General features: G+C 36.4%; 1 protein-coding gene across 1 annotated transcript in view; it reads right to left on the bottom strand.

The window, feature by feature from the left end:
- Positions 1-268: 268 nt before the first annotated feature.
- The window catches only part of Vps13D (vacuolar protein sorting 13D), a 24,377-nt gene continuing 7,508 nt past the window's right edge, over positions 269-17,137 (bottom strand). Inside the window, exons 12-32 of the mRNA XM_011499367.1 lie at positions 16,336-16,682; positions 15,894-16,183; positions 13,465-15,555; positions 12,393-12,766; positions 11,387-11,768; positions 10,884-11,245; positions 10,536-10,686; positions 9,851-10,326; positions 9,237-9,605; positions 8,675-8,860; positions 8,254-8,577; positions 7,896-8,088; positions 6,970-7,152; positions 6,340-6,570; positions 3,282-3,442; positions 2,745-3,061; positions 1,695-2,175; positions 1,088-1,459; positions 863-975; positions 369-798; positions 269-280 (exon numbers count right to left, since the gene is read on the bottom strand). Of these exons, the coding sequence (XP_011497669.1) occupies positions 269-280; positions 369-798; positions 863-975; positions 1,088-1,459; positions 1,695-2,175; positions 2,745-3,061; positions 3,282-3,442; positions 6,340-6,570; positions 6,970-7,152; positions 7,896-8,088; positions 8,254-8,577; positions 8,675-8,860; positions 9,237-9,605; positions 9,851-10,326; positions 10,536-10,686; positions 10,884-11,245; positions 11,387-11,768; positions 12,393-12,766; positions 13,465-15,555; positions 15,894-16,183; positions 16,336-16,682 (7,845 nt within the window). The remainder of the gene's footprint in view (positions 281-368; positions 799-862; positions 976-1,087; positions 1,460-1,694; positions 2,176-2,744; positions 3,062-3,281; positions 3,443-6,339; positions 6,571-6,969; positions 7,153-7,895; positions 8,089-8,253; positions 8,578-8,674; positions 8,861-9,236; positions 9,606-9,850; positions 10,327-10,535; positions 10,687-10,883; positions 11,246-11,386; positions 11,769-12,392; positions 12,767-13,464; positions 15,556-15,893; positions 16,184-16,335; positions 16,683-17,137) is intronic.

Genomic DNA, 17,137 nt, shown 5'->3' with positions numbered 1-17,137 from the left:
AGAGTACATTAATGTTAAACGACTCTCTTCGTGCATTCCTTTTGCATAGTTGATTTGCCGAGAAACCTGCAATAAATATGTACTCGATTGAATTACTTGAGCCTATTTCATAGCATTTTAATTAATATGCGATATTAAAAGGGATGAGCATTGGAATTAATAATGAATATACGTTATAAATAGAGCTGGCTAATAATACTTTATAAGATATTCGAATGAGTCAGATTAATGTTCCGTACGTTCGAACAACGTACTAAGCATTTACAATTCAATAATCTACCTGTTAAGATATAAACGAATAAAATAAAATAATAGAATAAAAAAAAAAAAAAAAAAAAAAAACAAACAAACAAACAAACAAAACATACCCATTTGGCGATATCTTGACTGTCGCAGCGGACTCTCGGTCGCCTTAAAAATTCGGGTCCGTCGAATGTTACTGTGCTAGTCGAATCTGCTCTCGAAGTTAATTCGATGTAGTGCAACGTTGTGCCATTACTTTCCAGACGATAAGTCGGATGGCAATGTAATAAATCAGCGAGACTAACCTCGGTAACAATGCCTTTACTACCCCCAGATATAACAATAACACGCTCATTCGACACTATAACCTTGAGGTTGTCGATCCCACTACGTAGGCATTCGTACGCGACAAATAATTCAGAGTAATCTCGATTGTTGATGCTATAGAGTAGCTCCTGGCCTTCAGTTTGCTGAGTATTGTAAGGGGGTAAAAGACCCGCGGGTCCACTAGCTACTCGTGGATGTCTGTCGCGCTTTGGTATTTGTCTGTGGGCACTGAAATGAAGATTTAAAATTTAAATTACATAGTACAAAATTATTATATAATTTTGCAACTTACCTTCTGCTACTTTCCCTTAAAGCAGTAGCACTTTCTGTAGCAAAATCTAAAATTCCAACAGCGGGCTTAGTGATTGTACCAACAACACCTTTACCGAGGCCAGCAAAGAATCCCTAAAAATTAATTTCGAAACAATGAATAATCCTACACAATTCTAATTTTCAACGTGGTCTTTATCGGCCAACCAAAGGGGTTTGGGATAAAAAAAGAGAGAAAATTTTTTACCGGAAATCCCTCGTTCGCAGCACCATCGTAAGTCTGCTTGAAAATACTGGTCATGCCACCGAGTATACCGAATCCCAATCCCTTAAATCCAGCAACTAAATGATCCTTGCTCCCTGCTGTATTGGATCGAATTTTTTGCCTCGTCTCCTCGTGCCTTTCGTCCATGATGACTCTGCCGACTCCGTCGGATAAAGATTCGGTGAATTTAGCCGCGGAACTAGAAAAACCATACGTAACATTTTTCACAAGAGTTTTGACGTTGCCTTCGTTAAAGAAACTCGACACTCCTTCGGTCACGTCGTTCATGAAGCCTAGAGGACTGCCCAAAAAGTCGACTGAGCCCAAAATCACAGCTGCTTGCCATTTCAATTCCTAACACAATAAAAAAAAAAAAAAAATGAATCTAATAAATGTCACGATTAACTAACTTTAACATTTACTTTTAATGCCCGATCAATTATTATTTCGCATAGATGTTTTCTAGCTCGCGTTAAATTGCAATTAGAATTAACGAAGAGCTTGCGAGAGATGCTTTTAATTAGTTGGCTATATCAAGAAAAGTAGCATTAAAAGTAACATTGAATAAAAATTAATGCAATCGACTCACATCCTTGTAATGCTTCATAATGGAGTGCATCAAAAACTGACTGCTCTCGAAGGGATGCATCCTAATAAAAGGCTCTAGCTCGATGGTCGCGTCCTCGAATTTGATAAGGGTCAGTCCGAGCTTTCGCTTTATCGCCTGGAGATGTGGTGGGAGCTTCGTTGTCGTCAGCACACTCAGCTCAACCTGACTCGGCATGAGCTTCAGCACGCCAAAATAATATCGTTTTGCATGCGCTGCTGACACATTCGAGATAAAACGCTGAGCGTTGAAGTCGTTCTCGTCTACAGGGGCCTCCTGCTCGAGGAATCCGGCTCCGATAAAAGCTGCGAGCTTTAATATTAGTCGCTCCTCCAAGTGGACGCATACCGGATTCACGCTCACTATCAGGTGCTTAAAAATCTCCGCGTTTTGGTTCTTCGATGGCAATTTCTCGGCGGACACGTGTATCGTTGGTCTCGTATCACCCTCCAATCGCAAATTCCTACCCAACATTGTTTATTTACATACATACACAAATAGATGCATATTTATATTTCAAATGATCGCATTAACTTTAAACCTATTTTATATATATTAAAGTTAATCCAATCTAATATATAAATTCACAATACGTTCATTATTTACTTTTTATTTTAATTGTACAGCGTATGACGTATGATCGTCTCTAAAAACACTCGTAAAAATCTACTACACACTTAAAAAAAAAAAAAAAAAAAAACATGAAATACTGTAAGATATAAAAGAAACACAAATATTCAGTAGAGGATATTGTTTTTAATAATAATTTACGTAATAGCATACGTCTCATACTGTTGCATTTCATAGCTTATAAATAAATATAAAATACATGACGAAGATTTATTCGGAATTAATGGCCAAACATGCACGTTTATCGCAATAAGATTAAACATTATAATTAAAATGGATTTCGTTGGTCGGTCCGACGAATATTTTTTTAGCTTTAAAGGCTTTAATGGCCAATGGTTATACTCATCGGTCAATATTTATCCTGCTTATTGGCAAATAAAAGTATGTGCTCGATTCCCTTACCTAGATATGTAGAGTACGGACGTGCATTGGGCTTCGAAAAGTTGATTATCAATTTGCACGTCATGTATGTTAAGGTCGAGCCTCTTGTTTGACGGGGTATTAATGAAGTCCAGGGTGATCCCGGCGAAGCGCGAAAATATAAGCTCCTCGGCCGGTCGGCAGGAGACTATCGAGAGACCCAAACCTGCGGGCAGAGCTACGCTGAGGTGAAGCTCGCGTGCATCGACATTTTGTACATCTGGATAGATTTGAGTCGGATGCTGGGCCATAGAAATGTTCGACCAATCTCGCTCCTCGAGCAGTACGAATGTTTTCTTCTGCGATCGAAAAAAAGATCAAAGTCAATCGATCATTAATCGACATTTTTTCTAAATAGACCGTGTATTAATTCAACTTTCTTGTAAACAGTCGAATTTTATTGCCTCCCTTAATGTATTCTATTTTAATACAATTATCGATAATGATTAAAAGCTATAATAATAGAATGAATAAAAAGACCATCGCCTTTTGAAAAATAATTTAAATTAATCGGCTTACCCTCTCCTTGATATCTAAAATTTGTAAAACTCTAGTTGGTCCATCAGTGGTTACTCGTACTGAAAGGTATCCGGAACCTGGCCGAAGACGTTGCCTACCTACTTTTTGCTCAATTGGCGGTGGATTGCAATGTATTTGAGGTCCCAGGACTGCTTCACTCCCTACAAACAATTAGTTAACATTCATTAGGAAAGCGTATTATTGTACGAATTTCATTAGTGTGTTGAGATTTTGAATTATTATTCAGACAAAAAAAAAATACTTATAAGAATTCAAATAAACTGATCGGTTAATTTATTAGATAATGTTAGTGTTGTACAGGAATTAATCTTTTCAATTGTTAGTTTCATCGACAATTTATAGGATCATTTTAATACAATGCTTTTGTAAAATACTTTCACATATATTTATTGATTTAAATATCATTTAACTACTAATTGAATACATTATTATATACAGTTTTCATATATTTTGCATTATATTTGTTTTTTCATGAGTTTATTACTACTGGATTTGCTTTATACTGTAAAAACATCTTTATATTCATATTTACATACTATATTAAAATATATTTTTATAAAGAATTTATTGTAATATATATATATATATATATATATATATATATATATATATATATTGAATTTATTGTTATGGAAATAGTATTCATAACCTACTTTTAAATAAAGGATCGCGCTTTAAAATGTCAGAAATAAGGGATTTTCTGAAAGTTAGTTTTAATCAAATCAAGATTCCATTGAGATAAAAATTTCGAACATTGACAGTAAATTATTTATAATTAACTCAATAAAAAAGTTATTAATGATATCGAGCAATAGAGAGCAATAAAGTGCAAAGTTTTTCTAACACATTTTATCACCGAGGATATAAAACTGTGAAGGCTTTTGAATTAATAATCTTTATCTTAAACAATAATGTTTATATAAGTCTTTAGGAGAAAAATAATTCACCAATATGCATCAAAACACTCGAAAAAGCTTTAAATGTACAAAATGACAAAAAATTGTAATTATATTAAAATTTTTATTCAAAAACACTTTTATTATTCACCTATAAATCATCTATAAACAATAAAAAATTTAATTATCTAAAAACAATAAAAAATTAATTATCTCTAAACGATAAAAAAATTAATTACCTGTAAACAATAACAAATTTAATAACCTTGATAATGCAAACAAATATACGATTACTCATATACAATAAAATCCATTAAATTGAACTAATAATTGTTGTTCGACAATTTCTGCGTATTTGGAAAAATTGAGCTGATTTTGAGAAAAACCCGTTTAAGGTGCAGAATGTACAGACCGTAATTCGAATTTAGAAACAGTTAAAATTTTTAAATTTCTTATAAATATGTCTGACAATTGAATTATTATTGATAAAATTAAATAGCTCTATTTGCAGATTCGATAACATGATTTTGCTTTTCGATAATTTATTATATAAAATATTTTACAAGTTTAAGTTTCTTAACGCACCTAAATAATTTGATCGTTTCAATTTAATCAATTAATAAAATTATTCTACCTTTAGTAATTATTTTCAATTATTGCTTATGTTGATGTACGTGTGTAAGTCGATTGTTTAGAGTAGTGATAATAGACAATTTAAGGAACAATTTTTAAATAAGATGATACAAAAATTGAATAGAATTAAATTAAAAAAATTCTTTTATTGAATATTTATAAATTAAATTCAGGGAACCCATTATTTAACGATTACATCTAAAGTAATTTTTCATTTCCAATTGTTATTGTTAATTGAAAATCATGTTATAATGTCTATTTTTCAGAATATTTTAGAAATTCCGAATTTTTTTTTCTTCCAAACAATTTCATTTGATGTCAATATCTTCCGTAAATGATTTTATTCAAACTACAGACTTTTAATTTATTAAGTTCTTTAATTGATCTAATTATGAATTTCTTATTATATATTAATAATATAGAGGCTATCGCTACAAATAATGTAAAACAAATTTTGTCTAGACAGCTTTCGAATTTAATATATTTTTATTGAATTGCTTTAAAATAATTTTTTTTTCTCATTAAAAACTTCTTAAAACCATCTGCTCAATTTTTATTGAAATTTATTTAAAGAAGATAGAAGATTGAATATATATGTTTAATCTATGATAGAAGTTTAAAAAATGCAATGTTAAATAATGAAATGCTGTTTTAAAATTATCGTGTAAATAAATAAAAAAGTGTAAACTAATTATCTTAAGCAATGAAAGCGTAAGGATTTAGTATATTACGTTTAGATATATTAGTTTTATAAACAGTTGGTAGAGCATAAAAGATGTAGTATGGCGCGAGAGCGATGCAAATTCCGTAAATATACGTACACATTTGCCATCGGGCGACTCTGCCGCCTGTAAAATTGGATTGTTGTTTTAGATTTTTACAACGTTTGAAGACGTTGTTTCGTCGAATCGATTATATTGCCATAAATAATCAAATATACGACTTTTTATAGTATATATGTATATATGTTATATATATTATATATATATATATATATATATATATATATATATATAATATATATATAAGCTAAAAGTTAATGTTAAAAGAGGAAATTTAAATTTATTAGAAATATGATAATCGTAAAGTTGATGTATGAAAATATGATGAAAACAAAAACAAGCATTTGATTATTGTATAATTATTTTAAAATAATATGACTAAATTGTCATATCACAGTGATGTAAGATACTATAAATTGTACATTCAAATACCAAAGATAAAATATTTTGAGGTAAAATAGTCAAACGTTTAGGCACAATCCAAGCAACTCGTTGACAAATAAACATAATAAACATAAAATTAATTTAATGAAAGAAATTTTCAAATTGTATTGAAATTTATCAGTATATTGGTAAAGTTATAAAATCTTTCGATAAATCGAGATTAAAATATTTGTAACGGGTTATCAAAAATTTTACTCGGTACGTCCTCAATAAATTATAAATAATAAATGCATCTATAATAATTTAAAATACGCATTTTTAAACAATGAATTAGAATATAACCTTCTTGTAGTCCCATAAAACCATCTTTCGACTGCACGCACATATTTGCATGTACACAACATAGGCGACCATCGTCTGTGAAACGCCAAGTCTGGGTCGATCTGCGCCTCGGATCGGGTCTTCTCAATGCCAAAGGGCAATAAGTAAATGGTTGCGGGGCGGTGCCGGCAATATCCAAAACTAAAACTGTATCCGGAGTTCGACTGTATTTGTCTCTTGGGGGGCTGGACCCTATAAATGACGTAAGTAAGAAGCGAGTTCGATTAATAATCGAGCGATTAATCTTAATCTATTAAACATTTATTTATAGACTATAAGTAGAGATAAGTTTATAAGCGATACTCTTCACACTAATGAAAGCTCGTTAATCTAAAAATCTATTATTGCAATATGTGACTAATTATAGATAATAGATTTTTATTTTGTTTATTGTGATATTCATTCGCATCGTCATTATGATACTGAAATAATATTCGTTTTAAACGTCGCTTAATAATTGACAGTTTCATTCGTATGAACGAAGAACATTTTTTACCTATCAAATTAGTGCTTGTAATTATAAATTCGAGCAATTAGCTTTTAAAAAGTTGATGGCTTAACATAAAACTGAAGTTTGATAAAAATACAAACCTTCGTGTTGCAGTTGACCTTCTCCAGTCATTCTCCAAAGTTGTGACCTCGCTCCATACTGTTTTCTACGAAGTGCGACCCAACCACCAGGTCCAGCTTCCAAAACCAATCGCTGAGTTTCAACATCTAATGGATCCATACTGTTTTCACCAGTTCCCAGATCCCCGTCTGTTTTGAACGTCCCTGAAAGGTAAAAAATTTGATAAAATAAAAATTCGTCAGAATACAAAAAAAAAAAAAAACAAACTTGTATTTAATAACAGGCATAAGTTATCGTGCACAATTCACGTGATTAATTGCAATTACGAATTTATTAAATAAGTATGTGTTAGGCGTGGTTAGTAAAAGCTTATCATAAAGCTTGACTCTAAACGATAAAAATAATGTCTTGATAAATCTGAACAATATACTTCGTTACTTTCTTAATGCATTGGTTGATATATTGACTATCTTAATACGATCTTATAAAATAATAATAATTAAAATAGCCAAATGAATCTATTCTACGCTATATGTCTTGTATACGATATGTTTTCAAATATTTTTTGTATGTAGTTGTTTAGCTTTGACATAAATGTGCCTTGATTTAAATTTATCGAGAAAAAAAAAACAAGAAAAATCGCCAAATTAATTAAAATATTATTCATGAAATGTTTGGAAGTAAATAAGTATGATAAAGATACGAAGTGAGATACAAATACATTATTTAAAATTTTATTTATCGACAAATGTATATATTATCAATGAAACTAGCATGGGAACAATCATACTGTGTATATATATATATATATATATTTATATTCAATATTATAATTCTGAAAAAAAATTTCATATGTTAAATTTCAAAATAATCTTCAATTTCACTATGAGAATTTCATTGATATATACGATTGTGAATAGTAATAATTTTTTTGCAATATGTTTACTTGTAAATGCAATGTAGATAAAATTTTCATAGGTCAGTCCTCTACACTCGCCGAGAATATTTAAATCGTAGGAAGCAGTTACACCTCCCGGTGCCGTTACTAAGAGACTCGCTGCTAAAATTGGTTCATCGAGCGCGTAAGGAACTGAACAATGGGGCCGCACTGACCACTGTAAGCTATCCGAGACTGTTGTCTAAAACGTTATAAATAATCATAAATGGCAATGTTAGTTAATTAAATAAATGATAAGAGCTGTGTTCAGAATATGAAAATTAAGTTGAAAAACTAAAGTATGCAGTGATATGCAGTGATGAATTAAGCTATGCGAGTGTATATTCATAAAAATTTGTTATAATACCTGATTAATCGTCAGATTAACTTCTGAAAAATTATCAACCCTTATGGGCGGTGGCATAGTATCAGCATCTGTAAACACTATAAAATATGTACCCTCTTGCAAAACAACGTCAATTCGTAAAAAATACATTTGACCAGACGAGTCTCGAACATTGATTGTCAGTGAATGATTTCCGTGTAATTTTATTCCACCAGACCACATGCAATTAGGAACATTGACTATTCGAACGCAAAGTATTTGATCTTTATCTAGGCGCGGCCAATGGTAAGGCATATGGCAGTTTGGTGTTGCTGTTATGTACGTGGCTTGAGCATCGGCATGAGACTTAGTAGAAAGTAGAAAATAATAACAAATAATATAATGTGAATATAATGCTAGAAAGATTGACAAAATCAATAATCAATTTATTATTGCTTATTACTGTGGTCGTGTAGCATTTCTGGGCAAGTTCCAACGTGCACGATGATTTATTATGTAGTTGATATCTTGTTGATAATGTTACAACGGTTGTCGCGCGGTATCTTCCTCTAGCCGTTCTCATAGCAATGCCAATTGCAAAAACGGTATCTGGTCTACCGTCGCGAAACGTTACCCTCAACCGTTGTACCTACGAAAATACAATTATTTAACAGTCTTGAAATTATAAATAATAGCTGCCTATGCACACGAAAATGTTACATTTTGATGGAAAAACTCGTATCCGCGACTATAATATAAAATAAAGTTCGAATTATTCCTTCCTAAAAAGTATTATTAATAAATATAATTATCCAAATTGTCGAATAAATATTATTTTTAATCGTATGTTATTAATAAATATCATCGTGACGTTTCGTGTTTTTTTTTTTTTTTTTTTTTTTTAATTGTAATTACTTCAATGCAAAAGAAGAAATTAATTAATTATCGATTATTTGATATGCAAAATGCCTTTTGTTTCCCAGCGTTTCTTAACTAATCAGTAAATAGTATCAGTAGGGAAGCACCTGTATTCCAGGCTGCAAATGGAAATGTTGACACCACTGAGGTATTCCAGAGACGTGCAAACCTGTACCAATGCGTACTGAAAGTGCGCCAGTTATTTCCTCGTCGTTAAACGAGAAAAGTAATGGTGCGATCATTCGAGCCTTTTCATGTTCTTCGAATTGACCAGCGAATTCGGTGCTCGCACCTTCCTGCTTGAAAACCAAGGGTAAGCCCGTCTTGTTGACAATCCAGTAAGGAGCTGTTATATTTATACGCAGCGCAAAGCCTTTCTCGACTATTATTGTTGCGTGTATGAATAGAATGCGCCCGGATGAGTCGGAGAGTCGGAGTCGGCCGGTGAATGAGCCACTATTTTGTGGAACTATCAGCTGGAAATAGTAGTCACGTGCTCTTATTATAAAGCTTCTTACAGCGTTATTTTAACATCATCGATATTTTATATGAATAAGTAAGAGCTTTATCGATAGTACCTCTTACCGATAATTTTAAATGTATTAAATTTAATTGCAACTACCATGGAAATTAATAGTAACTTTAGTAAAATATTAAATATCAGTTGATGTAATATCGATCGATCTAATTTGATTAACAAATTTTTAAGTACGAAACGAACCGTTCCAGCACCTGGATATCCGTCTAGTTGAACAGTAATTTCTAGCTGATCGTTAATATTTTGGGTAAGGAGATCGGACGATTCGCCAGGTAAAATTTGCCCGCTTTCCCCGTCCGCGGAATACATCAATTCATGCGGTAGTAAATTCGTGATTGTGATTGGAGCAAGAATCGATATTGTATGACCGGGTAACGTTTGCGCAATATCTTGTGGATAATTATCCCGTTGTATCGCCAAGCACATTCTGAAGATATTTTGTTGATTAGTTCTGCAGGTAGTTTGAACTTCTACGACTTCCGATAGCTTTTTCACCACGGTCCAAGCGATAGGTTCAACGCAATATTGATATGAGCCATTTGGATGCACGGGCCTCAGGTACATCTTTACGTCTGTGTGTGTTAATGGAATTGAGATTCTTGATTGAGCTGGTACTTGCAAAGTCCTGCCACCGAGCGTAGATTGATACGTAGAAGAATCTTAAAATAAAGATACACGTATGAATTTTATGTTGACGGGATATAAAAGGCGCGTTTATAAGTACGTCGTAATTACAAAGACTGTTTTTTTTTTTTTTTTTTTTTTTTTTTTTTTTTTATAAAAATTGTTTTAAATAGTAATAGAATATGTTGTAATGTATTGTATGTATAATTAATTGGCGGCAACGAGGTGGCAATATTGAACTTACAACCATGATGATTCAGTGATTTCTCCAATTTCAAATCAACGTTATAGCTCAACTTATTTACAACTTGTAAGGCGGATCTCACAGTAACCAATTTCCGCGCTGATCCTTCTAATTCTACATTGAAGACAATCCTGGCTTTTGTCGATATTAACTAAAAATCATAAAATTACCTTGTTAATGAATTTTTTAAAAATAAATACTAAAACCGTTGAAATACAATGCTTATCGTAGCAGCATTATTTTTTATTTTCACTGCCATTCATATTTCTTTGCCACCATGGCACTTGCAAATCAGATGGATATAAGTGATTTTCAAAACTTGTTGCAAATATCGTTTCCTTTATTTACCTCGGAGCCCTTCAAGTTCGCAAGTGCATGCCGAAAATAAATGCCAACTCTGTCTACGGTAACTGGATCCACGACCTTCCATCCCTCAACGATCACCGCCACTTGATGTCTTCTCGCTATATGAGTCGAATGATGTCGCAGCTTCCCCCTATTCTCAAAAGTGAACGGTATTGTCTCGCTTATTCCAACTTCCAGCCACGTCTCATCCTTCTTCAGTGCATTATTCTTGAGAATTTCTCTATCTACGATCTTATCATCCTCGGCAGTGGCAATTAGCGTCTTAAACCAGATCTTCGAGCCCGTTTCATTTTTTAGGGCAAAAGGTACGAAAGGTGAACGCCGTCTGTAATTCTTGTTATTACCTGCAATATTTGAATACAAATACAAATAAGCATTTCACGATATTGTAAATAGTATAATAGAACGACGTGGGTGAACCGCCATGAAATATTAAAAAAAAAAAAAAAAAAAAAAAAATTAATTTTTACGACTTTTACTATGACCTTTACTAAAATTACTGAGCAAATAATAATCCTGCGTCCAGTTCTCCTTGACGAGGGTGATGAGCTCGACGAAGGTCGAGGTGACGTTGACGTTGACCGAGTCCGGCGAATTCACCTGGATACTCAAGCGCTTAGAATTGAGTGAGCTGGAGAGGGTCTGCTCCCAGTGCATGGAGGCGTGCCACTGCTCGACGACCGGCTCCCAGCCGCTCAACACCCGATTGTAGTAGTCGACCCCGAAGGTGGCTGATACGTCGCCAGGGCCACAGTACTCCTGATTCAGCGATAGGTCGATCAGTGTTATTTCCAACAGAGGCACGTCCGCGTCCCTGCAGTCGTCGATTATGCAGATCTTCAGGCAGGATGTCTCCAACACTATGGTCTGAGCGGAGTTACGTATCGTTACATTAATCCATTAAGTATTGGTGCTTTTAAGACATTTAGTATTTCATTTATTTCACGTTATAGTACGTGTCTTTACAGTCGTGACTTCACGATTGTACTTTATCTCATAGGTAATACATTTCAACTTGTTCGAAATGAATAGATCCATCAAAAATTTTTTTTGAATTCTCTCTGTCTCTCTCTCTCTCTCTCTCTCTCTCTCTCTCTATCACGCACACACACACACACACACACGCACACTATATCTCCATTACACACGGGACATTTGTCGAAGAATAGAATAGCGAAGCAATTTTCTTGAATTAAAATCGTTAAGGTATTTGAACACTAAAGTCCTAGTGCCAACGAGTTTGATTATACTATTCACATATTATAATTGCGAATGATCGTAAAACGAGGCATAAAGTATATCTCAGAGCTCTTTTAAAGTGCTTACTTATTAAGTGCACTGAATCCATAATTCGAGATTTCAAGTAGAAACTCGTCGTGTGAATTATTCACAATCTTATGAAGAATAAGAAAAAGAAGAAGATGAAGAAGATGAAAAAAGAGGGTAAGAGCCCTGCTATAGGATCATAAGAGAAACAGCGTTTACTCGTACCTTTAACGGGAATTCATCGCTGCTGGGCTCCAACTCGGCGTTGGGCACGGCGTTCTGGGTGAGCCAAAGGGCGGCGTCATTCAAGTGGCCATTGCACTTTTGCAAAGCGGTCTCGCAATCGACTTCGGCAAAACCCAGAGCCAGTAGTTTAACCACGTGGCTCTTGGCGTTCGCGGGCGAACCGTCGTCCAGGAGCTTCTGCTTTGCCAGCAAGGTTTGTTTCGGCAATGACCTCAGGATGCGCAAGAACATGTTGACGTCGTGATAGCTTAGCCGCACGCTCAGTGGCTGCAAATGAATTTCGAGGCATTTCTCGGACGTCAGCTCTAGACTCGCTCCAACCGGATCGATGATCGACAAGGCCGTCTCGTCCTCTATTTGAATACAAATGGGATCGTTGCATTTCTTAATAATAGTTTTAGAATTGTTCATGTCGTTCCAAGCCATTTCTTACTTATTGTTGTTCACTGTATTGTCTCAAGTTATTAAAAGTTTCTTAATTATATGAAAATTCTGATAATTGGCAATCTTAATTCGTCTCTCTAGACTCTTATTCTTTATTATTATTATTATAGTTGTTGTTTTTGTTGCTGTTATTATTATTGCTAAATAAAAAAGTAACATCAAGATAAAATCAAATGAGCTGAGAGATGTAGCGCTACATTATACGTATTGTTTCTTCTTAATATTTGAAAACAAAATTCACAAACAGTTAAAGTCGTATTGAGAATTATAATGAGAGAAAAGTATCGATATACTGTCCGTTTTTATTATTATCATTATTGTCATTATTATCATTATTATCATTATTATCATTATTATCATTATTATCATTGTTATTGTTATTATCATTATTATCATTATTATTGTTATTATTATTGTTATTATTGTTATTATTATTATTATTATTATTATTATTACTATTATTATTATTATGTTTTTGTTTTTGTTTGATCAAAATACGAAAGGAAAAGAGTAGGCAAAGTTCGTTTCCGTCACGAGATAAGAAGAATAACCGTACGTGAGTGTAAATCTTTAAAAAATAATAAAATATCAATCTTTTTAAGCATACCCAAGCCCAAGATGCAGGAAAAAAGCTCGCAATGCGATAGGTTACAGCTCATAGGCTTCTCGCCATTCTGCGGCGTAGACTTGTAGTTCAGCACGGCCGTGCACTTCAATATTACTGCATTGGAGTCCCATATTGACGTGTTCTCGACGAGCACGAGCTCCGAGTCCGTGATGTTAAGTTTGAGCTCGAAGGGCAATGTAAGGTCAGTCGCGCTGTCGTTATCGAGGGAAGTAGGCATGGGGACGGCCCATGGCTGCACGGGCTCCGGCTCCGGCGCGTTGAGCACGAGAAAGTCTCTGATCGCCTCCCACCAATCGAGAATCGCCGTAAGTCGCATGCTGTGCAACAGTATGGTCGTAGCTGCTGAATTCTTGCGCTTCCGGTGATGCACTTCAGCTTGAACGCGATCCTCGGATGCGCAGCTCTCCCTCAACGGCTGGAGTATATTGGTAAATACGTTAGAGCGACGATTGACCGGCTCGTCCTGGAATCTCGTATCCATAACGAGAATCTCCCTCGACACGAGGTCAATGTCCTGTGAGCCATCGCTCAGCGCGTCGAGTATCAGCCGGGACTTGATGAAGTTGACGCAGGCGAGTGCCGGCAGACCGTGACGCGGATGCAACTTGAGGGTCACGTTCACCAGTTCGAGGTTTACGTAGGACGATGTCCAAACCTTGCCGTCGACGTCATCCTTGGGCATCGAGTACTTGGCGGTGTCGCGCATGATGGCGCGCAAGTCGTCCAGATTCTCGCCAATATTATAGGACAGCAAGCCACGAATGAGCATGTATTGCGAGGGGTCGAGGGCGCAGTCCATCGTTGACAAGGTCCCGTGCACGCTTACATCCGGAATATCTCGGCTGAGATACGTATCCAAATTCCTCTCCACTCGGAGCCTAAGCTGGCACTTCTCCGTGAGTAGCGAGGGTCCCGTTTTCTTAACCACGAAGCCACCGACCGATAGGCAACTCTCATCCTCGTCCGGCTGGGCAGCGTCGCTCGAGCTCAGCCTCTTCGCCGCGTACACGTCCATATTGACCAGCTCGAGACTCATAATGTCGAGCAAGCACTCGCTCATCACCGTCGAGTGCACGAAGTTATTGCGCGCGGACAGCTCACCAAGATCCAGCAATATCATCTCCGCGGACCGAGAACTTACCGGTAAGAGTATGACCGGTGCACCCGCGTGTAACTCCAAGAGCAATCTGACGCTGCGCTTGTCGCTAGGATCGACGAAAGCGCCACCGGCTCTCAAATTTGCCATTACGGCATGTAGCCGCGAGAAGTGAGTAAAGAAGGCCTGTAGCTCGGCGACGAATCGCTGAGTGTGCACGTAGTGCACTGCCGACATTTGCAAGCTCAGCTGGGCATCGTGGGTAAGCTTCTCCGAGTCCATGTACCTCGAGTACTGAAAGTTTAGAGCCTTCCTGCCGGACGAGAGGAATCTCTCGCGATAAAAGCGGCCGTGGGCCGTAAGGTCCAAGAGGGACATGGAGCCGAGGGAGCCGGATACTTTGCTCGTACCGTCGGCTTTAACCACGTGCATCATGGCGTTGGAGATATTGGCGCGGGCGATCTCGCGCTCGGGCTGCGTCAATACGAGCGTTAGGGAATTGATCTCTATATCGATCTCGGAGTGGATGGGCAGCTGCTCCGCGGTCACGGAGAAGTCGGTCTGATCGCGGGCGGGGTTGGGTAGCATGTCCGCGGAGACGGTAATTCCCGACCCGAGGGTACCTATGCTGAGAAAATCAAGTACGACCATCCAGGACTCGACGCTAACGATAAGATCGAGGCAGTTGAAATCGACGCTGATGGTTTTGCGACGCACGCGCGGCTTCGCATCCCGCTCCGGCTCGCTCATCGTTATACTGATGAGCACGAGATTCTCTTCGGCGCTTATGGCACCGGGTGAGGGGGGCGGGGTATTCGGTGTCCCCACAAGCGAGGCCGTCTCTTCGCGCCAATGCGCGGGCACAGCGCCGTACAATGTGTCGGTTTCCAGTCTATCTGGTAGGCTACCACGTAGCTCCAAGGTACCCCGCAGCAGATGATGATACACAAGATCGGGGCAGGATCTCGATACCCCTATAGGCAAAATGACATTTGCATTTATTTGCTTGTTTAGGTGAAATTTTATCGGCTGCTCGAGTGTATTATAGTAAAAATTAACAATTTTGATACTTTGAGATTTAAGTTAAGGTACCGGCAATCTACTTTTCTGGAGCAGTGCAGTGTGCATTTTCTTCCACCTTACATTTTTAAAACTGATTAAAATTGATAAATAATTAAATATTAGTATGATTATAGAAGCAAATAGTTTAGACAATAGCGAAGGTGAGAGAGGGAATTGGAAAGGGGTGGATGGAGGAGCTCAATTGTTAAATTCATGAGAAAGTTTAAGAAAATAATTGCTTTCAACGAACCTGCCAATAGTCTCGCCCTAACTGGTGCAGAAGATTGCATCATGTAACGGTGGCGCGAACCCACGGGGCACAGCAAATCCTCCATAAGCAATGATCGAAGAGCAAGTTGAATCGTCAATTCGCCACGATGTAGTTTTTCAAACTTGGCGCATAACTCTCGCATAGAGAGCTCGACAACGGGTCGCTCGAGTTCACCCTCTTGCTTAAGTTCGATGCTGAGGGTCGGTAGCTCAAATAGCACTTTTATGGGTAAGTCGAACTTATCGGTATAGGAGGTCGTGTCAATAATTCTGCGAATAAAATGCACGTAAGATTAAATTGAGTTCGAATGATTTGAATGCGAGGGAAAATTCCTCGTCACGCAGACTTTGTAATTGTAAGGCTTATCGAGTTGCGCGTGCTTATTGCGAATAAAGCGGTGCTAGGCAGCGGACAGTTTTACCTGGGAATGTTAATGCACGTCGGGATCGCCGAATCTGGCTGTTGTTTGGGCACGACTGACTCGGCCATAGACGTAGGCACGGAAATGAGTCTGTGCACGGTATCCAAAAATTGTTCGTATTGTGAGCAGGATAAGGAAACTTTGAGAGGTGTCACGACTATTCCTCGCACTTCTATTGCACCACCACGTGCCTGGTCCACCTCGAAAGGGAAACCAGGACTTTGAGAGTGACTCTCGATATCTCGTTCCAAAGTAACCCTCAACAGAGTATCGTGAAGTATGGGCTTTCCACTTTCCCTGCAAGAATACATATCCTCCGCTCTGAGAGGAAAATTTTCTTGATTCATCTGCGAAATGTAATGTAAAACATCAGAATCAACAATCAAAGAATGGCAATGATGAAATTCTAAATAATAATAGCAATATTAGAAACAGAAATTTCTATAAGATCTGATAAACCATGTGGCGTTAATACATTTTGATATTTAATTTTTTATTTTTATACTTGGTTCGCTCGAAGGTCGTTATTGTTGAAATCTCGAATTATACATTGGAGCATCGAATGACTAAATGAGATAAACGATATTAAATTACATTGACACGATATCCGCGGAGTAATATGTCTTACGATCATACTGTCAACAAAGTTGCGTAAAGCTATGTCATTTGCGGCAATTGGCATTTTCTATCAATCATTGGTTTTATTACTAAAAATCTGTGCATTACAATGACTAAAATGAATTCCTTTTTTTTTTTTTTTTTTTTTTTTTTTTTTTTTTTTTTTTTTTTTTTTAAAAAGAAA

This window comes from Ceratosolen solmsi, unplaced genomic scaffold (assembly GCF_000503995.2).
Source record: "Ceratosolen solmsi marchali unplaced genomic scaffold, CerSol_1.0 scaffold2, whole genome shotgun sequence".
In the NCBI taxonomy this organism is placed as follows: Eukaryota; Metazoa; Arthropoda; class Insecta; order Hymenoptera; family Agaonidae; genus Ceratosolen; species Ceratosolen solmsi.
Note: the sequence above shows the minus strand (reverse complement) of the source record. Positions and strands in the feature narration are given on the sequence as shown.